The sequence below is a fragment of the Montipora foliosa genome, chromosome 4 (assembly GCF_036669935.1).
Source record: "Montipora foliosa isolate CH-2021 chromosome 4, ASM3666993v2, whole genome shotgun sequence".
Classification (NCBI taxonomy): domain Eukaryota; kingdom Metazoa; phylum Cnidaria; class Anthozoa; order Scleractinia; family Acroporidae; genus Montipora; species Montipora foliosa.
The window spans coordinates 30,277,632-30,305,131 of NC_090872.1; the positions used below are offsets into that span (position 1 = coordinate 30,277,632).

Here is a 27,500-nt window from a genome sequence, read left to right on the forward strand (position 1 = left end):
GTTACAGTCCATAAGCCCAGGGTTTTCGTTTGAGGTCGGAGGCCAGACATTTCGTCTGGTTGTTTCCCACTCCATGTCCAGTACTTTGATGCCAATATTTGAGGGATTTGTTTTTTTTTTTATTATAACAATTTTTTTAAAATTAATTTTTAAAGAGAATTTGAGTGAACTCTAGCCTTGCCTGGGAAAATGATTCTTGGGTTCCAGATACACTGGAAACAGTGTTTCTGAGTGTTCTATTTAAAACATTTCCTGAGGGGACATGCCCCTAGACCCCCCTGGGTAGCTTGCGTCTTGCAGCGCCAAAAATGTCTTGTCCCATGCTTTCAGATATATGTCCACTACTTTACAAAACTGTCGAAAAACCCTGATGAGCAGGTCTATTATTTAAAAAAAATTGAAAAGTAAAACTACAATATGACTATCAGTTAACCTGATGAAAACACTACATGGCTCTACTTCAAAAAGTCATCTGAGCAGACTACAAGAACAGTGCATCAGTTGGTTCTTGCATTTCCTTTGCCTTAATTAACCCTCGCCATTGAGAAATAAAATAATCTGGTGTTAGTCAGAGTAAAATCTATTAAAGGGGCAGTGTCATGGATTGTTAGTTTAAAATCTGGAAAGCAACGGAGTGCTGTTTACCGATGGCAAACGAAAATTAATGGCCAAATTTAATTCAAAATGGCTATTTCAGCTCACAGAAACAATTCTTCCATGTTTTTGGTTACGCATACCCAAGTTCTCCCCTTGCAAAATTCTTAGATGAACTCCGTAATCACTTAGCAAGGCTCATGTTTCTTTTAAAATTTCATCAATTTTTGTGGTAGTGCACTATGTCACAGGGTTTGCGAGTGTAAGAGTGTAAGTCCATGGTGCCAATAAGCCTGCAGTGCGTGCATAACTCAGGAACATAAACAGGTCTGTTGCAAGCGTGCTTGAGTTTCAACAAAATGAGCCCCAAAATTGGCAAGAATTTGTGATGCTGCTGAATAATAAAGCAGCAGCTCTTTCCAGAAGGATGGAATTACCTGGATAAATAACCTTGCCTAGGAGAGTAAGTTTTTGACTTTGCAGAAACAATGGTAACCTCAGGAGTTAGGCGATTGTGATCTTTGTGTTGAATTCGCACCTTTCTTGTCAATCTTTAAAACAGTTGAAAGAAAAAAAACCTAAACTAACCAAAGCAAAAACCTGACACAGATGTATCCTTTGTTTCATGAGTAACCATGCAAGTTAACTTCATCACGGTGCCCGGTGAATTTGATGTCACCTTTGATTTTGCGATTTACTCAGCCAAAAGTACCATAGAAAAATTGAACATAGCAAAAATCTCCCAAAACGTTTTTGGCTGATGGTAACTTTTAATATTCTTTTTATACTGTTTTCATGTTGCAAATTTTGTTTCTGAAGGCAAACTATTTTATTCTTGATTGACACTTTCTGAAAACTTCCTTCTGCTCTTCCAATATTTATTTACTTTTTCATCCATATTTGTTTTGCATAAAGCAGGCTAACAAAGTCTCTACCTTGCTTAGTTCACATTTTTGAGCGTTAAAATAGAATTTTCAGTCCTATCTTTCTGACCACAAGTCGTATAATTACTTCACCCATCCGAATACTAACCCAGCCTGACAGGGCTTAATTTCTGTGAACTTTTGTCTTAGAAAGCTGTCAGACGCTCAGAGTGCAAGCTTAAATTTGTGGTGTAAAGGAAGTTGTAAGGGAACTTGAAAATGATCAACATGTCAGCCCCAAAGCTAATGTTTCTCGATTCCCTTTTATCTTCTTCAATCTTTCTGGGTTTACTATTTTACTAGTAACCAGTCATGTCTTCTCAGGGGGCTATTTACTTAAGACACCAACCATGGCACTACAATGATATCCGGTGTGACGGTACCTAAACAATATCGTGTACTATTAGAGCTACATATTACGCAACTTTAGACAACTTGAATCTCCTGGAAGACAAAATGCAGCTCAGTTGACAATTATGCTGTGTTACTGCACTACCACACATATGCAATGCATGCCTATTTTTATTTCACTGCAGTGATCCAGAAACAATTTAAGAATGAAAAAGTCACTGAAAACCGATTTAGTAAATTTATGGTCAAAATAAAAGGGATAATTCCCATGATACTACCCCTTTTGGTGTCCCTCCTAAGAGTCAATGGGGTAAATTCAAATCAGTACTCAAAACACATTATTTTAGAGACGCTTTTGATTTATAACTTTTTAGAACATTGTACATACACTGTACTATACTTTTATTTTCATTTCATTTTTCATTATTTATTCGCCATAAGGGGTACAAGAGAGAGAAGAAAAAAAAAAAAAAGTCTTACTGTTTACAATCTCATGGCGAGGAAGCCCAAAAGAAGCCAGCAGGCTTATAGAGAATGGGCTCCCTCAGATAAATAAATGGAACAGAATTTTAATTTTATGAGGAAAAATGGCAGAGCTACTGTAAAAATCTTATGATAAATTAGATAGTCATATTGATCATAATTAGGTTAAAAAACAGAGAAAGAGAGGAAAAAAAAAAAAGAAAAAATTATCTTTTATATATTGTTCTTATCCATTTTAGTTTTATTGTTTTAAATGTAGTTTATTTATTATCTATTTTTCTTGTAAAGCACATTTGATTATAACATTGTATATAAATTTGCTCTATATAAATATTGTCCCTGTGATGTTATCCACGCGAGAAAAGCTAATGGCTGAAACCTACAATACTCGTCACATTTGTTGGAACACCCATCCCTGTTTCCCCCTTCCTCCAATGTTGATTTCCACAACTACTAGTAGTAGCCCGAAAAATTCTCACACAACATTGAATTGGGGGGAGGGGGATGTGGTATAAGCTACGATCTTGTAACACGATGATTCTGGATTATTCGCTAAGTGTTCCAACTAAATATGTCTAGCATTGTATGAGTATTGGTGTGCGTTGGTATGAAGCCGTGCCATTCCATATATGCCGTGCAATATTCCAACAGTTCCAAACTCGTGTGATAAGTACATTTTGTCCTCTGAAGACTTTAATAGGCTCTATTCCCAGATGGACTGACATGATTATCAAGTGCAATGGTCAGCGTTGATTGACATATTTTATATACCAAGGAGTCAGAATAGCTATGCAAATATACTACAGCCCCTGAAGACGTTTCTTTACGCGATAGGACTGACTAAATCAGTTCTAGCAAAAGAACAGTTCATCGGCAATGGTTGGTGCTCCGCTTTTGAAAAACTCAGGCTGAAACCCTGAAAATATAAAGCTAATGAAAATGACACCTGTTATTAATTAATGAAAAACGACAAGTCTGTAATTTCCCTGTTAAAGTGCAAAACGAGTCCATTGTTTGTCATACTCGCCTTCTGACCATACCACTGTTTACCCACATTAATTAGGTTAATTTATGTATGCACAATGGTGAAATAACTCAATGAATGCTTTCCAAATTCTGCCCCTCTAATGCTTGTTATAAGGAAGAAATGTATAGGCTTGAAAATATGACAACGTAATTAGACTTTTGCAATCACTGGTCTGTGATGACATGGTTTCGAATTGTGAATCTCAACGGTTTACCATGGTGAACCGTCGGTGAGCTGAAAGATAAACAGTTCATTTCTTTAAACAAACAATTCACCATGGTGAACCGTGCCGCAATAGCAGGAAATGTTATGGGATTGTTTTAATTTCACATTTACAAACTAGTTTAGATTACAACCTCGAGATAGGGTGGTTCTTATGCCCGGAAACTCTTTTCCCCCTTACATATCGAGCTAAAGTATCTGGTGAATCGCACGGTGAATCGTTGACAATCACTTCTCAATTGCAATTTGCATACATTAAGTCCATTTTAATTTAATTATCCTGTAGATTCTTCTTGAGTTGGTACCAGCTCCACATCGGCACTACTCGATATATTATTAAATACACACTGAACCTGACAAGACGTCAGCGACCCAAACTCTCTAGCTTTATTCCCTTCGCTAACCGTTGTCACGCCTTCAAATGCCAACATCAGTACCAGTGCAAGGAAGATCGCCCTTATTTCGATCGATTCTCGTCTCGATAATAATTAAAGCCCCCGATGTCATGTGCACGCTACGTTAATCAAAGTACACAGTGTCAACTACTTTACATGGAAATGCGGAAAAACAGCGTATTAAAGATGTTCCTTTACACACCACATAGTAGTTATAAGTATTTCGCCTTCAAAAAACTCTCCAACACATATTCCTTGATTATCATCATGTTCAGACCGTTTATCTTAGTAACAAGACGCCTACAAGGGCGTATCTGTGGAATGCGCAAACAGTTAACACAAATTGTCCAGTTACAGTGAACTTCAAGAACAGGTAGACTTCGGAAAATGGCGAAAGATTACTAGAAAGATACATCTGTAATATAACTTAAAGTTTTTTGTTGTAAAAACTCATTACTAATGTTACTAAATTTGCAAATGCAAACAACGAAGCCCTATTAGCAGGTTATCAGGATACCGGATCTTTTATTTATTTATTTTTTGGAAGGAGACTTAATTCAAATCCTACAGTTTTACTTGCTTCGTTAACTCCTTTCATTCAAAAATTACAGGATCAGCCTTAAATCATCCGAAAAACTTATTACAAATCACAGTTCAACAACTTATCATCCTGGGCCAGTTGTTCAGAAACTGGGTTTTAAAACGAGTTTTATCCTCTACTCCCAAATGCTGTTCAAGGCTGATATTCAGAAAAACTTTACATTAGAAGAGGTCAATCTTGAAAAACAAAAATAAGCAAAGGAAACTGTGACCAAAAAGTTGAAAACATGAAACAAAAGTTTACGCTAATTCTGGATTAAGGTAATTGGCTTTCGAACAATCGGGCCCTGTAATCGACGTCTGGTTCTGTAATCCTGGTTTAGTTCCTTGCAAACTGTATAAATTTCCCGTGGCGAAGACAAGAAGACAACATCCGTGCTCTATTTCTCTCAATGCTCAAAAATTCCGTAATTGCGTGTTGTATAGTCCAATCCAAAGTTCTAATTTTACAATTCCATTATCTTGATTTCAGTAACTTGGTACCAAACGTTCCACAATAACTTGAAATTTCGTTAAGAAAAATCCTTAAATTTAGTAGTCCAGTCTGGATTGAGATCGCCAAAACTCTCTCTATCATCGATTCAAAATTCAACAAAAGCTACAAGTAGTAAATAGTTATCAGAAACTACAACAGTTCGTCCTGATTCTACACTCGAGCTGAACAAAAAACCCAAAAAACCCTTGTCATCGTTTTCGAGAGAACAGACAAACAGCCGAAACTGTTCTGTACCTGCCCCTTACGGCACTGAAAAAGTACCGTACGTTGTACAATAGTACTTGACCGTAGTCCTTGGCCAAGAAACTTATCTTAGCCAAAAGCGCGAGAAGCGATCAGGATACGGGATAATTAGGTAAAAAAATTGTGGGGATACGGGATTTTTAGTCTGGAGGTGGGGGGGGGGGGGGGGGGGGTGGAATTGCGGATATACGGGATATTTTTTAAAGTAAGAACGCATTGCGTGTGGTAGTGCAGTAACTTTACAGTGTTTTTTTCCATGACTGTCAACTGAGCGGCGTTTTGTTTTTTCCAGGAGATTCAAATCCTTGCACAATATGTAGCTCTAATAGTACACGACATTGTTTGGTATCGTAAATCATTACTGTGCCATATACCCTCTAAAAAGACATGTGGTTCAGTAAAATACTAAGCCCAGAACGATTGAAGAAAATAACAGGAAATCGAGAAACATTTGGCTGCAAAGCCGATATGTTGATCATTTACAACTTCTTTTTCACCACAAGCTTAAGCGTGTACTCTGAGCTTCTGACACCTTTCCAAGACCAATGTTACTAAAGTTTTTTTCCCTTTTTAGTATCTGGATGGGGGACGTTAAAATATGCGACTTTTGCTGTCAGGAACATACGCCCAAAAATTCTATTTTAACGCTCAAAAATGCGAACAAAGCAAGGTACAGATTTTGCTAGCCTGCTTTATGCAAAACAAATATTGACGAAAAAGTAAATAAATATTAATATGTAGTTTTTAAGGAGAGCAGAAGGAACTTTTAGGAAGTGTCGATCGAGAATAAAACAATTTGCCATCAGCGAAAAACATTTCGGGAGATTTTTGTTACGTTCCATCAGAGTTCAATTTTTCTATCGTACTTTTGGTCATACAAGTAAAATCGCAAAATCGGAAGTGACATCGATTTTAGCGGCCGCCTGTGATCAAGTTATACCTTGCGTGTTTACTGACAACTCACGAAACAAAGGATACATCTGTGACAAAATGACGGCATAACACCTGGTTTTTGTTAGTGCCTTTTTTTTTCTTTCAAGTGTTATAAAGTTCGACATTCACAATCGTTGATGCTAGTCCAAGTGTCAGCTGAAGTTAAGTTCCTCCGAATGAGGTTAGTACTTGGATGGGGGACGGCTGCGAAGTCCCCGTGACGGCGATAGCTAATTCGTGTTTTTTAAACTTGATTTCATTTTTTTATCTTGTTTGGCCGTTCAAAGCTGTTTTCTTATTTTCTTTCTACGTCAAAACGGCGAACAAACTGGTTCCCAAGAAATATTGGCGTACGTATTCGTTCTATGCAAAATGCTTCTAATGAAGTATTCGTTGTATGCAAAATAATAATGTTCACAGTGAAACACACAAGTACGAAGCAAGATCTAGAAATAACGTAGAAAATTCTCCTTACCTTTAAAGCTTGCCTTTCTCAAAGAAAAAGCATCTATCCACTTTATCGAATACTTTAATACTGAAACAATCATGGCGGGCGGAAAGATTCTATTACAAATGTTTGCTTTCACCTATCTGACGGAAGTGTGTCACGGTGGCCGAGTGGTCCAACGCGCTAGCAGAGAAAAATCGTGATGGCTTGGGAAGTATAGGAGTTCTCCTCGGAGCAGGGAAGTTTGGAAATACCGTAGGGAAAATAAATCAGTCCACCCGAGCGGAGATTTATTCAATATCCGTGGGGTATGCACATTTGTGACTACCAACAAAAAAAAGATTCCAGCCCGGTTTTAAGACGTGGATGCCTTCGGCATTCCACGTAACAAGTTTACTTCTTTTCTAAAGAGACTTGACTTCTGATCTACACCTCTACAGATTTGCCGATTTCCTTGAAGTAAATACAATACTCGTCACATTCGTTGGAACACCCATCCCCGTTTCCCCCTTTCCTTCCTCCAATGTTAATTTCCACAACTACTAGTAGTAGCCCGAAAAATTCTCACACAACATTGAATTGGGGGGAGGGGGATGTGGTATAAGCTACGATCTTGTAACACGATGATTCTGGATTATTCGCTAAGTGTTCCAACTAAATATGTCTAGCATTGTAGTTACCAGATAAAGGGCAGTGAGATGCTGTAACTCTGCCTGGCTTTAATTAAGGGCCACCATAACCCTTGAGATGATCACAGAAATGGTGGGTACCGCCCTTTCCTAAATACATGTACAATAGACGGAACATCAATATTAATGTTGGTAAACACAAATCTGGCTTTGAGATGTTTTGAGAATTGGCCTTTCGTGAATCTTCTATCGAAACTTCAAGGTTAGAGTGAACTGCATTATTAGTGTAAACCTAGTAAAAATGATAAAATTATTTCAAAACTATTTGTAACCATTAAAGGTAAATTAAATTACCTCATTGGGAATGTACTTTGCATTTTCTCGCAGATTTCTGCTCCTCATTAAGGCCTGACTGGAAACAACACCAATGAAAAAAAAATAACAAAGATTTCAGTGAGGTTACTTTTTGTGGAAAAACATGCCAGATTGAAAAACCACCAAATTAATCCTGATATAAATATATGGATAGAGCTTCCCCGCAAAATTAATTAATTTGATACCCTGGCCTCTTTTTGATTTGTAAGGAATGCTGTTTCTTTTGAGTCAAGTCCTAAAAACAGCCAAACTATCAGTGCCCCTTCAAGTCTCTTCATATTACCCCAAAATGATATCAAATAAAAGTTACACAGTAAACACTTTGGTGGCTTAAAGTGCCCATCATCTCAACACAGTTTTCCACTTTATTTATTCTCCAAAATCGTCCTAAATACATTGTGATGTTTTTAGAACCTTTGGATTGAAAATTCACTTATTTATTTGCCTTGAAAGATGTAAAAAGTGGTTATACTTTGATCCATAACCAAGCAATGAAGGAGAGTGGGTTTAATACTAAGTTTAGTTTCACAAATTAATTTGTATTGCTGTTGAATAGAAAACCTTGCTGACTGTTTTATTTGGTTATCAGTGATATTTCGAACGAAATTTCAGGGATGAAGATCATAGCCAGGATACGAGGAAAAATCCCAGCTGGCAAGGTGATTTTCATCTCGATTGACACTACAACACTTTATCATGTCACAGCAATGTTATGGTACTAAGTGAAACATCAATTATTGCTGAAGAAGATAGTCATTTTTGTGACGTAACAAGTTACCATGGAAACAGGAAAGCTTGCAAAAACACCCCATATTTTGGCTTTAGTTGTTCATAACTGAAAAACAAAGTCAGTAACCCCAATTTTTTATTGCTCAAAAGTGATCAGCAGGCCAAGATGAAACTCTCTGCAGAGTTTAAAAAAATTCTGTGGAGCGGATTCAGAGCTACCTTAACTTTTCAATTATTTAAGGTGGCTCAGAACCTACTCCAAGCATTTTTTTAAACTTTGCAGAAAGTTTCATTCTGGCATGCTGATTACATTTCAGAAATAAAAAATGGGGTCACCAAGTTGGGTTTTGAGATATGAGCAGCTAAAGCCAAAAAATGGGGTGTTTTGCAGGGCTTTCCTGTTACCACGGTAACTTTTTAAGTCACAAAAATGACTGAATCTTCTTCAGTAATAATTGGGGGAGAGTAGAAAACAGTGACCCCTAGTCCATGGACTACCCCGACAGACTACCCATGCCAAACGGACTACCCTAAAATAGACTAATTTTACCAAATACTAATTTGATTGAGTACTACTGAAAGAACTGAATTGATTGTGCACTTACATTGCATGTACAATCTACCTTATTTCTTTTTGTCTGCACGGCCACATACGTATGACTTAATTCAGGAATTGCACCGGTTTCACTTCACTTACATGAAGTATTGAAAGAACATTGGAGAAACACCAAAACTGCGGCCAAAGGTTCTAGAATTTATTGCTAATCACGCCTGGTCCAAAAATCACGCCATTGATTTTGAAAACGCGTCAATTATTGACAAAGGCACTTTTAGAACCAGAAAAACATTAGAAGCATGGCATACCAGAGTGACACCTAACGCAGATAACAATTCTTGCCGGTTACTTGGGCAATACAACATTCTTTTTAACACACATTCATAACCATTTACATTTTTATTTCGCAGTTCACGCATTTTTATTCAAATTTTCTCATTTCTTTCTTATCATCATTTTACTCGTCGAAGACTGCAGTTCAGGCAGTCGAAAGCCTGTAATTTCTAATCATTTTATCCAGAGATCGTTTTTTTAAATTTCAACAACAATAAAAGCTAACGTTTTAATTAAAATGGGTGCTTAGACTTAAATGCTGTTGAACAAAGCTCTTTAAAATGGATGTTCACTCTTAGCACTAATTGTGACGCTGCTTACGACCAATAGTACTCACTTGAAATAGTATTTTTGAGGTAGTATTCAATCGACTGTTCGAAAGACTGATGAACAAACGCCTCACTTTGTTCATTGAAAAGAATCAAATCCTTTCGCAATCTAAATATGGTTTCCAAAAAAATCATTCTACCCAACATGCAATTTTAGATATTGTTAATACAATTCAAAGTAACATGGACACAGGATTGTTTTCTTGTGGTGTTTTTATTGACTTGAAAAAAGCCTTCAACACCGTTGACCATTCCATATTATTGTGTAAACTACATCACTATGATGTATGTGGAATTATCAACGATTGGTTTTCTTCATATCTATCTGATAGGATCCAAACTACTCTAATTGGATCCAGCATCTCTAGTAAAAGGAAAATAAGATATGGTGTTCCTCAAGGCTCTATTTTAGGTCCATTGCTCTTTTTAATCTATATCAATGACATCTACCTTGCTTCCCATAAGCTCAGCTTTTACTTATTTGCTGATGATACCAATCTCCTTTATGCTGACAAAAATTTGAAATCCCTTGAGGCAGTTGTTAATGATGAGTTAATGAAAGTTTGCGAGAGGTTAAATGCAAACAAATTATCGCTAAACACTAGCAAGTCCAACTTTGTTATTTTCCAACCCTATCAACATAAAGCTTACTATGACGTGAACTTAAAGTGCCCCTGTGATCAAAAAAACCACTTCCTTTTTTCCTTCAGATTTTGAAAGTATATTTGCTTAACACCTGACTGGCAAAATTTTGAGCTTTGATTTTTATCGAAAGGCCGTTTACTTTGAGTGTAAGTTTTGGATTTCACGGTCCGCCATTACTCACGTTCAAAACTGACCGATTGGACCTCAGACGGTTGGATCCAGGGAAAAGTGACGTCAGAGGCTCACTAGCTTAAAATTTCAGCGTGTGAACGCAGCTTATTATATATGCAAAGCGTGAGTTTAAAAGTCTGAAAGCCAAAAACCCCCCTGCTGCATATTAATTCTGCGGCATACACACATATTGCATTCTTAAACTAGTGAGCCTTTGACGTCATTTTCTCCTCGATCCAGCTCTCTCAAGAACATAATGTTAGTAATGGCAGACCATTAAATAGGAAAATTACAGTCAAAATAAAGAGGTGTCTTTTTGAAATCAAGGCTTAAAACGTGGGTCACTTAGTGTTTTGTTAACATAGTTTTGAAATCCAAAGAAAAATCTGAATTGATTTTTTGGTCACAGGGGCACTTTAAAGATCTACGATAATAGCTTACAGAAATCTATACCTCTTGAACGTAAAAACTATGTGAAATATTTAGGTGTTCTCATAGATAGTAACCTCCTGTGGAGATATCACATAGATCACATTTCATCCAAAATAAGCAAAGGTGTTGGTATTATTGAGAGGCTCAGGCATTTTGTACCTACAAATACTCTTATAAGGATTTATCGATCGTTAATTGAGCCATACATTTCTTATGGTCTGGGGCCAAGCTGCTAATTGTTATCTGATCAAAGTACTGTACTTATCCTGCAAAAAAGAGCTCTCCGTTTAATATACTTCTCTGACTGCAGAGCTCATGCAATTCCTCTGTTTCTAAGCTCCAGCATATTACCTTTGCATTTACTTTTCTTTAAGTATATCTTAGCTATCCTCATGCATGATGTTGCTAACCATTGCGCTCCCTCCAAAATTACTGATCTTTTCATTCGTTCTGACTTTATACACTCTCATTATACCAGATTTTCAGCTGTTGGTAATTTTCACGTCCAAGGATCTAGAACTAATCAACAGTTATTATGATATCCTTTTCAAGAACTGGGACAAGAATTTGGAACAAAATTCCTCCTAAGCTACGCAAGTTGAGTAAGGCACTTTTTAAGCAAAAATTGCGCAAATTACTCTTAAAGGTTTTAGAGATTGAGGAGGTCTATATATGTTGATGGTAGGGCGATTACTTCCTCTCGTCTTTCTTCTTTACTGATCTAGCTTACTTATTTGTTTATCATTACTGTTTATTGTTGCTCTCACTGTCACAACTATATTGTCAATAATTTCAATTAATTAAAATAATTAATTAATTTTAATTCAATTTTAATAAGTCTTGGTAAATGATTGTCAAAATCAAAATTGATCGTTAATTGTTACCCACCTCGAATAGCTATGCTAACTGTGGGTAACAAATATTGTACAGTTTTTGTTGTTTATCTATTAATAAATTGGTAAAATTGGTACCCGGTAGTCCGTTTGGGTAGTCCGTCGGGGTAGTTCATGGACTAGGGGTCAGTGTTTTCAACTCTCCCCAATAATAATGGGTGTTTGATATGGTACCATAACATTGCTGTTAAGTGATTAAATGTTGTAGTGTCAATCCTTCTAATAAGAACGTTTCTTTCAAGTGTTGAAACTGGTTTGAGCCACCTTAAATTACCTTCCGATTCCTTCGCACGTACATGTACACAATACATGAACATACACACAAAAAACACTAACCTATCCGAGACTTGCAATAAATCCAATTCCTTTTTAGATTGTAGAAGCATTGAAAGATAATGCCTGATTATTCCAACAAGAAATGTAATCATTACAATAGGTAAGATAACCCACAATCGTATCGCTGGATCCAGCAACAACTCCGCCATGATGGAGAGTTTTCAGGTCACGTGTTTAAACGGGATAAAACATGGTGATTGACATGACGTACTGATTAAGTGCGTAAGAGTTCAGTGATGGGGTATGTACCGGAGTTCATATGACCAGAGTTAAAGGAAACGGGATGAACGTTTGAGAGGGGTGCGCCATGTTTTGATAAAAATAACAAAATTCGTGGACGGACAGTGACGGCAATTTGAGAACAACACGTCATGTAGCGTTGGGGTGACTCTTATCTCTGCAAATGCGGCATTTCTCAATCTCAATTGATCATGATCCTGTTCGATCCAAGCTCAATGCCACGATGCCATCTGAAGTGGTGCCTTACTTTGTCAGTTTGTGAAGTAAATTCTGTGTATACTTAATTCGTAATGGAGGCATTGCTCTCGGGCCAGGTAAGCTAAGTCTTTTTGAGCATTTGATACAGTGTACAGTACATAAAGTTGATGATTTTAGAATGTGTAACTTTTCATGTATTTGAACCATTATATTTTGGGTTGACGCAAAAAACGGGCTTGCATGCTTGAAACTGCATAACCTACGGTAATGCGAGCAAAAAAAAAAACGTCCAACTTGTCTCGCAACGTTGCTGCGAACGAAACTAGTCGAAAAGCGATGCTGCGCGTTTTACACCCCACGCACAACCTGTCTTGCAACAAAAAAAAATGTGTTGATTTTGTTGCAGAAAGTACAATGTAGACACGCTGCAGTAACTTGCAACACTATTTTTTGTTGCGAAACATTTTGCGCGTGGGATGGAAAACGTGCAGCATCGCTTTTCAACTAGCTAGCTTCGCTGCAATGTTGCGAGACAAGTTGGACGTGTTTGTTGCTCATATCGCCGTAGCTTTAATTAAGCTTATATAAGTTGCATATTATTGACACACAGCTACTAGGAGTTACTGATAGCAACAGAAGGGATGCGAGGGCACCTAAGAAATACGATGACAAAGACAACGATCTTTATGTGCATGTACAAATAGTGTTGAAAAGTTGTTTAAGACTAGCAGTAATTTCAGATTATTGAAGTGCGTTTGACAGTCGCTTTGGAAGCAAAGGAGGGTAGGGAAAGAAACAATCTAATAAAGGACGGAAGGTTGAGGATATGAGCTTGTACTTCTTAATTAACATGGTTTCAATAAGTGCCGAGTACTATAACTCGTGTGACAGAATTGAAATACTTTGGCTTTGGCTAGACTCTGAATCATGAGTATATGGCATAATACTCATATATTTGTATATGGCAAATAAGTAAGATGCTGCGTTCTACTATTATATTGTATTCTTGTAGCGGCAAACGGGTAACGAGGCATATCAATAGTCGCTTGTCATATGCAAATTAAAAGGAAGGGCATAACGATATTGCTTGTTTACAAACATTGACATCACATTTCTTTTGACATTCAAATTTGCCAACCATGGAAGAAAGGAAGTCATTGTTTCAACAGCGAATTAGGGTCTGGTTGGCATATTAATAACAATGGGTGACGTCACGAGAAACATTGCTATTCTACAATCTAGGCATGTTCTGTTTGATTTAAATCTTTTTAGTTTCACACCCAGGATTCAAGGTGTGGTGAAAATAACAATACAAATAGTCCCCTGAGAGGACATCTGGTTGCTAGACAGTAAAATACTAAGCCAGAAAGAATTGAAGAAAATAAATGGAAATCAAGTAGCATCAGCATTAAGGCTAACATGTTGATCATTTTTGAGTTTACAAGTTTCAAATTCAGCTTGACACTGCTCAATAAAACTACCAACTTGTTTCAGTGCTCATCTTGCCATTAATTTGCACAACAAAAGTTCACTGTCGGGTGAGGCTGGTATCTGGATAGGAGACCAACTAGATATACAGTGTACAGCATGTGATTGTCTTTTGTTGATGCCATATGCATTGAGGAGAGAGGAAAACCAGAGTACCCGGAGAAAAACCTCTTGGTGCAGAGTAGAGAACCAACAAACTCAACCCACATAATTATGATGCAGAGTCTGAGAATTGAACCCGGGGCACATTGGTGGGAGGCAAGTGCTCTCACCACTGCACCATCCTTGTGGATTCAACCACAAGGTGAAGTATACCGGTGAAGCTGGCTGATTTAACATGTTTATTATACCAGGCTACGTAGACAGGCTATATACAAACAGCACTTGCAGTGTAAACTAAAGGAAAAATACAATGGTTTAAGTTTTAAAGACAAAAAACAATGGCAAAAAAAGGGGGAAAAAAAACCTGAAGGTGAAAAGCATGACATTTTGATCTTGACTCCTGGTATCAAAAGATACTCTGACTCTTTAAAAAAAAAAGTATCTAAGCCCTGCTTGAGTCAAAGTCCTCTAGAAAACTGAAAAAGTCTTGTGTGGTTAGAGAGGTAATAACTGGGAAATGAATTTATCAATATCGATAACTGAAACAAAGAAGTGGCTAAAAGAAAACAAAAGGTTATTTGAGTTTATAAAGTTCTTGAACCAGGAATGTGACATCATGTCTTGTCTTTGACTGGATGTTAGACATGTCTGATTCGCCCCTCGATAACATCCCCAGTGCCCTTCCCCTAATCTCCTAGTTATTTGGGTGGAAGCACTGATCTTTTTGATTGTCGTAAGGTTTTGGAAGTGTTATTTGCAGCCTTGTTAAAAGGTGAGGATGCTTTATGATTCAAGGGAAGGTTGGGGGTGGGGGGCAGTCTGAAGATCATCTTTATCATTCCTATTCTTATCAGTTTTTCATCAAAAAATAAGTGATTTTAAGGAATTAATTGTTAATTTTTTTATTTTTTCCCAATAATAAAGTAATAAAATGAAGATACCCCTGTGATTTGAGTTTATAAAATGTGACTACAACTGGGGTCAGATCAAGCATTGACAATTTGAGTGGATATTATTGATTTATAACAGTGGATGTTATGTTGTTTATTTACATCATGTCTAGTTTTTAACAGTCAATCTGATAATCTTAATCATTACAATGATAATAATACATGTAATGGCTTTATTGCAGTGTTTTCAAAGGATTGGTCTTAATCTGGGACGATACAACTACAGTATCACAAACATATGAATACAACTACAACTAATAATAAAATAAAAATGCTAATTGTACCACAAACTAATTCATAAACAACAACAACTACTACTGCTACTCCTTTTCCCCCTCTTCATCCTCCTCTTAATTGTTGATTGTTGCTTTATCAGGCACTACAACTGAACAGCTATGACAAGTTATACTTATTAATGTCAAAATGGAAGTTGCAAAGACTGTTCAACCCACTGTGTTACGCTGGCAAGGTGACAAGTATTGAAGATCTGGAAAGTCAACTCAGAACAAACCTGGTTGAATTGAGGAGAATGGTACCATTAGACTCCGATGAGTTGAACACCATAAAAAGGATGATTGAAGATTCCAAGATGGTGAATTACGAGGACTTACCTCGCCTGCTTGTAAGTTGATACTGTAACATGCATTGCAACCAAACTCTAGGGAGAGTGATCGTAAACTACCCAACATTTCAAGTGAAGTGAACCATTCATTACTTACATTTGTACATGTAGTCTAGCAGGTGTTGACGACATACATTGTACATTTAGGTTTATAAAAATATTGTCTTATTGCTCTAATGCCATGCACTTATGGTATCAGTGTGAAAATTCATAACAGAGCTAATTATCAACACTTCAGTCTGGAAACTATAAACTAAATTACAATGCGTCTTGTCACAGATACATTATAGATAGTCATTAAATGCAGTTGAATGTAATTTAATGGAGTTAACAACAGCGGCACTTGTTTGCTAGTTGTGGCCAGTGGTGTTGTCAGGTTGGTGTTCCTCGGTGTGTGTACTGTGGGGCATTGTTTTTGGAGCATTTTTAGTAGTTAATTCTCCTTCCCTCCCCTCCAATCTTCCACTGTTTTCATCAGTGTGATGTGTGTCTGTCTCCTGTGATGAGTGGGTGCTCATGGCTGGGTTTCCAGGATTTCCCATCCATGGGAGCAGTCTCCATCTAGGAGCTGGCCAGCTTCCAATAGTGGAAACTCCTGGATGTCTCAGGCACCCAACCCCCACCAGCAATGTACAATGTAGTTGTTAATAATAATTATTTAGGGTTTGTTTGAGAACATCACAAATCAAATAATTCAACTGGTGGTTTGTGAGGTAAGAGAAAACAGGAAACATCTCCTGGTGCATCATAGAGCACGAACAAACACTAGAAAAGTCACAAGTGTTGGGATTTGAATCTCTGTACCATTTAGTGTGGGCACAGGTGTGTGCTGAGTGCTCTATATGCTTAGCAAGATCCTTTCAAAAACAACTGAGTTACATGTTGTGTCCATTGTAAGAACAAATCCATTGGTAAACAGATGTTTCAACAACAAGGTAGTGTCTACTAGTGTTGTACAGTTACTTTGTGTGAATTTGCTCCTCTAGATCATTGAACAACACATGTATCTCTTGGCATAAGCATGCAAAAAAAAAAAGGAAAAATCACAAAACAGGGGACCCAGCTGTTACATACATGTATGCAAGAATTGTACACATACATGTAAACAAACTCGTCTTAATATATTTTTTTTATATAAATTCCCCTAGGATATCAAAAGAAATAATTACAGAGAAGAGTTGGAGGCTGCTGGAGTTAAGATCATCCCGAAGGAACATGTTTTATTACAAGCCAAAATTGCTCTTGGCCGTCCCTATTCGGGTGACGTGTATAAGGCACAATGGGCTCAAACACATAACAATAAGGTGGCATGAACTTTTACTGCTGACTCTAAAGTTTAACCTTCAATCAACAGTTTCCCTTTTTACTTCCACCTGTCATATTTGGAGTGATTATTGGCTGACCTTAAAAAGATGAAAGCAACAAAGTTCGTAACGGGAGAGAATTAGAAATAAATTGATTAAGAAGTTAAATGCTAAAAGAAACACGTTTCGGCGCTACGTTACGCCATTATCAAGTTAAAAAGTGAAAAAGTATAAGGTGTAATAAGAATAAATTATATAAAATGTGAAATAGTACATAAAATATTTGCATAAAATGTTCACTTGAACATGAGGGCTCTATTCTGTTTGTCGGTACAGTCTTGACAAGATGTGGTGGCACTCTAACAATGAAAATCTACAGAAAACCAACCGACACAGGTCGGACTGATACTTCATTTCCAAAGGCACGCTGACAGCAGCTACAAGAAAAGCCTAGTCAACATGATGGTTAACCGTATGTACTGTCTATCTTCCACCAAAGAGGGCTTTGCAAAAGAACGCAACAAGCTACGCACCTGTGCTATCCGAAAACATTGGTAGATTCCACCATATATAAGTTCAGCCAGGAACCAGATAATAAAATACACATCCTGCCTTCAGCAGACCCACCTGTTTAGTAGACATAGTATTGCCTTTTAAACATCAGCAATCAGCCAATCGCATACGCAAAGATATCTATTCTCTGGGAGCAAAGATCAATGTCCACATAAAACCCGTCTTTACAACCAGAAAACTGTTACAAACTCTTGAGTGGCAAGGAAAACGAGCCCCTGATCATCAACACTCAGTGCGTTGTATACTTATTCCAATGTGATTTGTGCGATGCAAATTATGTCGGGTTCACTACCCACTTACACTTACATCAACGCATAAGTGAACACCGTTATTCAGCTGTGGGGAAACACCTTGAAGCACAGCATGGCAACAACAGAACAAAGACTGACCACCTTTTCAAAGTTCTGAGGAAATGTAACAGCAGGTTTGACTGCTTAGTCTACGAGATGTTGTATATAAAGGATATCAAGCCTTTTCTTAACACGCAAGCTGACTCCATTCGTGCCAAACTGTCTATGTGACATTTTCGCACATTTTTTCTTTTCCTTTCTTCCTTATTGTGTTTCATACCTTGGGAATTATCCCCATAAGACCTGCAAATATTTTATGTATTGTTTCACATTTTATGCATTTGTATTACACCTTACACTTTTTTCACTTTTTAACTTGATAATGGGGTAACATGGCGCTGAAACGTCGTTTGCTTTTTTAAATGTAGTTTTAAAATCTTTTAGCATTTAACTTCTTAATCAAAGCAACAAAGTTGACGTGAATTTGCCAATGTTGTGCCAATATTGTAACCTTTGATTGATTGCAATGAGAAAATGTTTTGACTGGAATGTTAGCTTCTGACTTTGCATGTTGCCATGTTTAGGTGACTTTCTTTTTTAATAACTTTGTTATTTCGTTAAATTGTAACCAAATTCCAAGCAGCAAGTAGGGTTAAAAGTAACTTTGCAAACAAATCATCAAAGCCATACAGCACTTAAAATTTTAAGTAATGTTTTAGAGAAATGAAGTCAGAGCTAAAAAGTGTCTATTGAATCAAAAACCCTTTGGGGATAAAAGGTTTTGTTTCAGGTATTTACATCATCATTTAAATGTGAATGCTATATTATAATGCAAATACAACACACAAAGAATCTTAACCCTGGATGATTTGAATTGGGTACAACATTGAGTGAGCTGATTTGTTCTATTGTTTATTTCTGGCAAAACTTGGTTTAAAACTTGCTTTAGAAATGGACACTTTTCTGAAGCTTATGGGGACAAACCTGATACCAGATTCTTACTCTTGGGTTATGGACTCTTCCTAGAACATATCAAAGGGAGGAAAGACAGTAAAACACAACTTTGTTTTATTAATAAATTTCAAACATTATTACTTTACCTAAACTTGACCATGTGCAATAACCAAATTTTGATTATGATCATTTTTAAAGGGGATTTCCAATTAAAACACTTGCTGATAATCAAGATGCACAAGAAACCAGCCCTCAATAATTATTGTTCAAAAGGTGGATAACTCTATTTACCGGATATCTCACTATACAGCAGATAAACACTAGAAAAACCAGTTGAGTTATCCAGTGGATAAGTAACTTGTTGTAATTCTTGCAAATTGTGGATAATTCTGGTTTCTGGTTTCCGGATTCTGGATTCTGGATTCTCACTTAATTGTAGTGCTGCCCTCTCTTTTTTCCCGTGGATCTCAAATTATTTTATGTACATTATTATTTTTCATAATTTAAATCCAAAGTCAAAGCAGAACGAAGTTATGCAATCCTGTTGTTGTTTTTTTCTTGCAATTTCACACTTGGCAAAACTCATTTATGTAAATACTGGTTAATTTGAATCATTAATTTTATTGCTGTCTTTATTGTTATTTCTGTAGATCGAGGTTGTTGTTCGTTATGACTCAATCCCAGATAATCGAGAGTTGTTTGTGAGGGAAGCCAAGATAATGACAGGCCTCCACCACGAGTACATAATGAAGTTTTATGGAGCTGTTGTACTTGGTCCGTATGCGCATTCAGTTGGAGTGGTGTGTAGATATTTTAGTTGTTGTTTTTGCTAGACAATAGCTAACTAACAACAAAATTATTTCTTACTAACTATGGCAATTTATATTTTAACTGTCTGGAGAGCATTCATACCTGGCCAGTGTTAACAGCATGGTGAAACACAGAATTGCAGCAATTAGTAATAAAGACTTAAGGTGCTACTGTTTTTCAATGAGTAATTGAGAGTCATTAATAACTTCTTACTAACCGAGCACGAGGGCCGTACTGGGGAATATTGGCCTGAGGTTGTGGCAGTACAGACCGAGTGCAGCGAGGTCCGTACAAAAACGACCTAGGGCCAATATTCCCCAGTACGGCTCGAGCTAGCTCGGTTAGTAAGTAGTTGGTTATATGGCTTTTTAATTACCTTTTGCTTTGTTTTTACAAGCCCGAAATTGTCCCGTGGACATTATGGGAGAATAATGCCCTACAATTCAGTCACAATTAGCCAATCAGAGCGCGCATTATATCAGCTTCAAACACAAGCCATATAATAAATTATATATAATTGGTCAGTTTATTGTCGTAATTAATATTGTTAAAATAATAATACTAATATCATCGCACAGGAAAGTACTGGGTCTTTTGTTCAGTTTGAACATGAGAATAAATTGATAAGTTTGGTTGTTAATCAGTTGTTCAGTGGGTCAGCCAGTCTGTCAGTTAGATAAAAAGATAAAGATAGTATAAGATAAAAGATAATGCTTTGTTTATGTAATGTTTAAAAAACGAGCAGCAGTGTTTTATTGGGGTTTAAAAACACAAGGCTTAGCCAAGTGTTTTTAGACCCAATAAAACACCTGCTGGGAGTTTTTTGAACAACTTCAAAAACATTCTACAGAAAGTTTGTCCCTCTAGACTCAGAACAATGGTTCAGATTGTGAGAGGAAACTATTAGCATATCGGACAAACAAGCTATGCCATATTAGTATTCTTTATATAAAGAAAACTAACGAGGAGTGTTTTATCATGATTTAAAGCTCATGCATGTGACGTTTCATCAGTATTTTGATAGGCTTTTAGGCTCATGAATTATGATTGAGTTTTAAAAGAGGTTTTGCATGGCAGCCATTTTGCATTGGCAGGAACAATGAAAATGCTTTGCATTAGAAAGAACATTTGTTCCCATGGGATAAAAGAATCTATTGTTCCTGCCATGCAACATGGCTGCCGTGCAAAACCTCTATATTGGAAGTGCGGTTAGCTATCAAGCTAGTTCACAGGCACCCCATTTTCAATAATCTGTAAGAAACAATTCAAACTTAAAAGAAACTTGATTAAGAACCCCAACTGGCAGGAGGCAACCACTTGGCTATTTACAAAGCATGGTAGAGTTGAATCTGGGACAACTGCAAACAAATCCAAACCAGCGGTCAGAATGGATTTGAACCCAGGGCTACCGCATGCAAACCCAGCGCCCTAGCCACTGGACCACGCTGCCTCTGTCAGTTGGTCCATTAGTCTGTGGGTCTATCAGTCTAATAGTCAATCAAATGAAGTGGTTATAATCTAAAGGAACTTTGGTGCTTCACCAGTGGGGAGTGAAACACAAAACTTTCAATTAGTTTTATCCATTAGGGGTTAACGTACTTGTAACTCGACAAGTGAAAGAAAGATTTGTAAGCTATTAGGCGTTGTTTACACTCGGTACCCACGCACTGTACCCAGGCAACGTGCCTGATGGGCACCAATGTGAACACGACTTTTTGTAACTGCCCTTGCCGATAATCGGGCACGGGCACTAGTCTGCATGATTCTAGCGAGTGCCCAAGAACTTTACCTGCTCCTACATTGTACCTTTTCTTTGGTCTCCAATGAGAGACTCAGTTTGTTTGAATTTTCATATTTTTTTTTACTGGTGTAATTTTCTCAGGTGGTTGAAATATTTCACAAGGGAAACTTAGAGGAGTTCGCTGTGCAGTCGTTGTTCCATGCATGGCTTTATGCATCACAGCTTTCTTCAGCGCTGGAATACCTTGAGACCAAAAACCTTGTTCATACATCAGTTGTGGAGCCATTTGTCTACATTGCCTCCATTGACAAGGTTTGTGAATACTTGTACCAACCAAGTTCGACAGGTGTAGTGTTGATTATGGCCTGTGTTTTGTGTCGTAACTCGAACTGGAAAAAGAATGGTAGCTGTAATTTGAAGTGTATGGTGTGAGGAATTTAGGCTAGTAACATAAAAATTAATTATGTATCCTTTTGTGATGAAATCACACATTGTCAAGAAAGCACACCTCAAAATCAAGCAGGCCATACTGTAAGTACTGTGGATTATGGTCTGCTTAAGAAATTGATCAAACATACGTGTACAAATCATATAGCCACTGCTGTCCGTACCTGATCACTGGATATGTGGCTAGATTTACATGTATTAAGCAACTTCCCTGCCCTGGACATTTTGTGGCATGAGTAATGTTGGGTGCTAGAAGTTGCTTCGCAGAAAATCATGTGGAATATATATCGCCGGATATTTAGCTGACGGAGCCGTAGGCTGAGTTGGCTAAAATCAGGCGATATATTCCACAAGATTGAGCAGGATAACAAAGATGACAAAGCACAATTTTCTACGTTTATTGGGGAAAAAAGGTGGGAAAACTACCATTTTTCTCCGCAACACACAAAATTACGTAGATCGCAGGATATCTGTTGAGTACGCATGACGAACATTGAGCATGCTATGACCACATTTGGACATAATTTGTCACAATGCATATGTGTTGAATAATAAAACGTGTTAACTGTATAAAGGTCATTCTTGGGGTTATTGAGAACAATACTTGGTCTTGAAATTCAAACTTGGTATTATAAATTATTATGGTCCTTTGAGCTGGGTAGAGATTTTAAAAAAATATATTTTTGTAAATCTAATCTACTCACCTTTTTTGTTATGTTGCATGCCTATGTATGTAAAGCTGCTGCTGCTTAATTCAGGCCTTCTGATAGGATGCGATGAAAAAATGCAAATTATGCGATTAGAAAAGCCAATTATGCGATAAATAATGTAAATTATGCGATTTTTTTTCTGAGCAATTTTAAGCTTGTTTTTCAAGGTTTCAGGATAAAATAAAAACGTTTTTACTGCCCTTAAGAAATTTTGAACACAAGGGAACAGTAATTATGACTCTTGATCGACGTTATTTGGGATAAGTATTAGTAAAGAAAAATGAGTTCTTCTGCACTATTGGTGCACCACATTAAAAGTTGAAAGGTCACAGCTAACATCCATATGAATGATCAAAATGCCTGACATGCAAAATAACGCCTTGAACTTCGAATGTTTACGAAATCGAAGGTAACAAGGCTTTTTAGCTGTTTTCCAAGGTACGTGTAAATCATCTTAAAAATGGAATGGTGTATTTATGCAGGAACTTCTAAGAAACTTGTTGATTTATGTTTTATTTTATGAATTTTGTGCGTTGTTTTGTGAATTATATGATTTTTCGTGAATTGTGCGATCGGTTGCGATTTGAGGGTGATTATGCGAAAATCGCACCATCGCGTAATATCAGAAGGCCTGGCTTATAGAGTTCTTTCATTTGTAGATCAGGCTTGGTGGCTTCATGTGTTGCTACCATAAGGAGGAAACTGACAAAGCAAGAGAGTAAGGCTATGAAAATAATAGTTATTTGTTCTGATTTGCATTCATTTGTTCATTCATTTTATTCTCTCACATATAAAGATATGTAGCAACTTCCTCTGCTCGCATATAGCTGAGCTGGTCAAGCGGGCAGAGGGAAGCTTGAACATAAAGTAATTCAATAGGAGGAGATTAATAAAAAGAAAGAAAAGGGAACGAAAGAAAAAAGGAAGATAGATCTGTATAAACAATTTACAGAGATGAGCTATGGTTATTACAATGCAACATTACAAAATTACGTTAGTAGCGACCCTTGTAACTTTTCGGAATTAGCAGCCTTTGGGGGTCGCTACTTTCGGGGAACAAAAATCATTTACAAATAGGCAAGCTTTTTTCCCGAAATAAAAAATGAACAACATAAAATTTAAAAAAAGAACAACATTTTATTTGCATTCCATATGTATAGATTGTGTTTCATAAAAAGAAGATACATGTTACAGTGATAAATACAGTGAAAAACTATTATTAATAGAAAACTATATAGAATTTCAATTTCAATTTGAAGAAACATTCCTGTTGTTAATACGAAATTATACTGGTTTACGGTAGTTCTTACATTGCTACATCAGTGTTCAAACTATTGTCAAGGACGAGTGGTGGCATAAAGCTTCCCCTTGTTGTAAATTGAAGTGCTTTCTCATGAACAATTTGTGACACTGCACGAACATATTATTGTTCATTAAAATTTTGACTGTTGATTGACAAAATAATTAATGGTATACGTTAACCATTTAAAAAACTTGGTCTCGCTACTTTCATTGGGGGGGGGGGGGTCACTACTTTTGGGAGGTCGCTACTTTCGGGGGGTCGGGGGTTACACAGAGTAAAATCACTCCTAGGGGTCCATGGGTTAATTAGTAGGTCGTAACCACATTTTTCATTGTTTTTTATTGTCTTTAATCAAGTCATGTTAGGTATATTAAGTTACATTTTCAACTTGGAAATGATTAAGCTAGAAGTAATTTAACTATTTATTTTACATGCGTTTAATAATAACCAAAGTTTTCTTATGTATGCCGTATGTGTAACACAATAGGCTATTTCCGAGTTCAATTCTGCTTCCTCTTCAAAGGGAGTCTACGTGCGAAGCTTTTGTGATGGTAATTAGTTCTACTTTACGTATGAATGAAAACTAATTTTCATAACAAAAACTTCGCACTTAGACTCGCTTTGAAGATGAGGAAGGCCAGAACTCGGGAATGGCCTATTCTGCCTGATGGCTGCAATGCAGACAATTATGTACAGTCTACCTATCTCGCTATCCTCTCTGATGTTAACTTCCAGTATTCCTTATAACTGAATGATGTTGAGGTTGGGGAGAAGTGCTAGGGCTCATTAAAACAGGCGTGCATCCAATTACTTGCATTACTGGATGCATCGGACAGCTAAGTGAACTTTAACTAGAAAAGAATCATATTTCTCTTTACAACCCGTGAACAAAAAATCTTTCTTCGTTTGAAGGTCTGGGTATCACAGTGACATGTCGGTTTTGGCTGTAACAGGACACCAAGGCCATCATCTTGATCATTTGTCTAACAAGGGCGTGGTGGCCATGTTTTCCAGTCTGGTTATTGCCATGTTCAGATATCTGGATTCTCATCACTTAAGAAATCCTTTGGATCTTTTCCCAGTGAGTTTAACCCATTCTTATGTATTATTTGAAATAAAGTTCTTCATCTTGAATGCATATTATTGATGGAAGGGAGAAGTGATCCTTGTTCTTATCTGCAAGCGATCCTTTCTCTTAACGTGCACTTCAGGCCCTAGATTGCTTTCGCTGTGATTCGCGGCTGGTATCAATGGAAGCCGACGGTGCGACCTTTACCCCCCTTCCTCTGTCAGTGCTCCGTTTTACGGGTATTTAAAGCTATAGCTACACAAATCAGAGGAAAGTCGAAACAGACGTTTAAGTCACCGAGGATCAAACTGGGGACCTCTCGCTCCAAAAGCTGTTCACTAGCCAACCGAGCCATGACTGCTCCTAAAATTCACATGAATTGACATTTTCTTTTCACATGAATTGACTGCATTTGCAGTTAAAATGCCAGAAAAGGTTTGGAAGGTAACTAGGCAGAACAATACGGTTGCAAAGGAAACAATGTAGACCAAAAATTCCTTTCTTTTTTTTGACTTATGTGCATGCCATAAAAGCATCATATTCCTTATCAAACCAGTTTAATTAGGTGCATTCAAACATGTCACTGTAGAATATTATTTTCTAAAGAATGCGAGTTAAGGGTTTCCCCTGTAACCTTCTGTGTCTCTTGAAATTTATAATCAATGACATCTGGTTATTAAGAGGATGTTTACAAGTAGGGGTGCAATGTTCATCTACTGACAAGATCAGGGTCCTTACCCATAATTTAACAAACAGTGTTATGGTTGTTGCATTGTAGGTCCTTAAGGACGTTCGCGCAAAAATTTTTCAAATTTTTTTCTGAAACTTTTACCACTGTAAGATAATGAGTTAGTTATGTCAGAAATGAAAAAAAAAAGGGGGGTCACTGACTTCGTTTTGGAGAGAACATGCCCGGAAAAACACCCAAAATGTGACAAAATCGGGCTTCGTTAGCGAATAAGGCCAGTGTCTGTAAACCCAAATATATTGCAATTAAATCTTTGAGGTGAAATCTTCTCTGCCAAATATTGTTTAAGTGGACTTATTAAGTGAATTTAGTCAACTGGTGAGGTTCCTTAAAGATCAAGTTCGCATTTAGCGACCACAGTTTCACGCGCCTTGCCGCCACAAGATGTCCTGTCAGCAGAAATCTTGAAATTTTTTTAACTTCCCACATTGATTTTTTGTTCATTTTTGGACAACGTGGAGATAATTGTAAATAAAATCCGTTTCTGGAAAGAAAAATTGGGGTTACCAAACTTCCAAGACCGTTAAATCCAGGCAAAGCTATAGCAATGGCCTTTTGCCCTACCATTTCTCATTTTATTACTTAGCACGCGCGCTCGTGTATGACGTGGCGTGTGCATTTGCGTGCGCGGTAAGGATGCGCAGAAACAATTGGCGCAAACGTCCTTAAAATGATGTTATACTGTTTGCAATTTGCCATGCTACTTGAAAATCTTATTACTATAGAGGATCCCAAGTGCAGCATAGCCCCAAGAGCAGTCTAACAATGTCACATACACTGTAATTTCACAAAACAATTTAAACTTCACTGCTACACTCTGGGCAGATTCTCGGGGTCGCTCTCAGCTTTCTGAACAGCTTTTTCTGTTCTTTAATTGTGCTGTGCTCTCCAGTGCAGCAAGCAATCTTCCAGACTTTGGAAATGAATTCTCCTGGCACCCAGGGTATACAGCAAGAAATTAAATTTTATGAAACATTCTCATTAATAAGTTTGATTCTCTGCATTTAGTTTCTTGCATGTAAAATGGAAAGTAATGTATGAAAATCTTTATTTTTTGAAAGTTTGGCATTATGGTTAAGGTACACATAGTTAAGGCAAAGATTATTTTTAATTTTTTCAACTACTTGCAACTATTCAAAATGGTCAGTCCAATGCGATGATCTTTTGTCTTTATAGGGTAAAAAGAAATGGTTCCCCTCGTTCTGTCCCCCTGGTATTGCTTCTCTCATGGAGCAATGCATGACTTCAGATGTTGAGAAGAGACCTACTTTTCAAGAGATTGTTGAAATCCTTGCCAAGGTACAGAGCATAATGGCTATTAAAGATGATGGATAACTTTGTGAAGTTGCTAACCAAAGATGTTAACCAATGACCTCACAGTTTACATTGTAATATAAAGGATAAGCTCCCATTTGCTGTCATAAGCAAATAGAAAAAAAATCAGGTTCCTGCTTTCATAAAACCATTAAAATTGTCTTATTCTGTCTTGGTAGTGCAGGGGTTTTATTAGAAGGCAGGACCTGAGTACTTAGTCTAGCACCCGTCTGCGCTGAGTACAGTGCCCGCCTTTGCTTGAAGGAGGTCTCAAGATCCAAAACCAGACTATATAGGGGTGCCCGCTTACTCTATCATAAAGTCCCTTCTACTTTAAAACTTAATGAAATCCCTGGTAGTGTGTTTTGACTTGTTTTTCAAAATAAAGCTCTCGAGTAACCAGTTCCTCGAAAACTGTGGCTGTCAGGCAGAAAAGACCTATAATGAAATTAAATAAGGTACATTATAGTCAAAGACTGGTTTCCCTTGTGACC

At 37.2% G+C, this 27,500-nt stretch overlaps 2 protein-coding genes across 2 annotated transcripts in view; one reads left to right on the forward strand and one right to left on the reverse strand.

Annotated features, from left to right (window-relative positions):
* LOC138000586 (ER membrane protein complex subunit 3-like) overlaps positions 1-12,315 on the reverse strand; it is a 22,897-nt gene extending 10,582 nt beyond the window's left edge. Inside the window, exons 1-2 of the mRNA XM_068847113.1 lie at positions 12,144-12,315; positions 7,699-7,756 (exon numbers count right to left, since the gene is read on the reverse strand). Coding sequence (XP_068703214.1) covers positions 7,699-7,756; positions 12,144-12,292 — 207 coding nt within the window. The 5' untranslated portion in view covers positions 12,293-12,315. The remainder of the gene's footprint in view (positions 1-7,698; positions 7,757-12,143) is intronic.
* A 44-nt stretch (positions 12,316-12,359) lies between these two features.
* The window catches only part of LOC138000587 (uncharacterized), a 33,745-nt gene continuing 18,604 nt past the window's right edge, over positions 12,360-27,500 (forward strand). The window contains exons 1-8 of the mRNA XM_068847114.1: positions 12,360-12,697; positions 15,498-15,743; positions 16,892-17,047; positions 19,515-19,664; positions 21,557-21,727; positions 23,232-23,290; positions 24,788-24,956; positions 26,869-26,991. Coding sequence (XP_068703215.1) covers positions 12,674-12,697; positions 15,498-15,743; positions 16,892-17,047; positions 19,515-19,664; positions 21,557-21,727; positions 23,232-23,290; positions 24,788-24,956; positions 26,869-26,991 — 1,098 coding nt within the window. The 5' untranslated portion in view covers positions 12,360-12,673. The remainder of the gene's footprint in view (positions 12,698-15,497; positions 15,744-16,891; positions 17,048-19,514; positions 19,665-21,556; positions 21,728-23,231; positions 23,291-24,787; positions 24,957-26,868; positions 26,992-27,500) is intronic.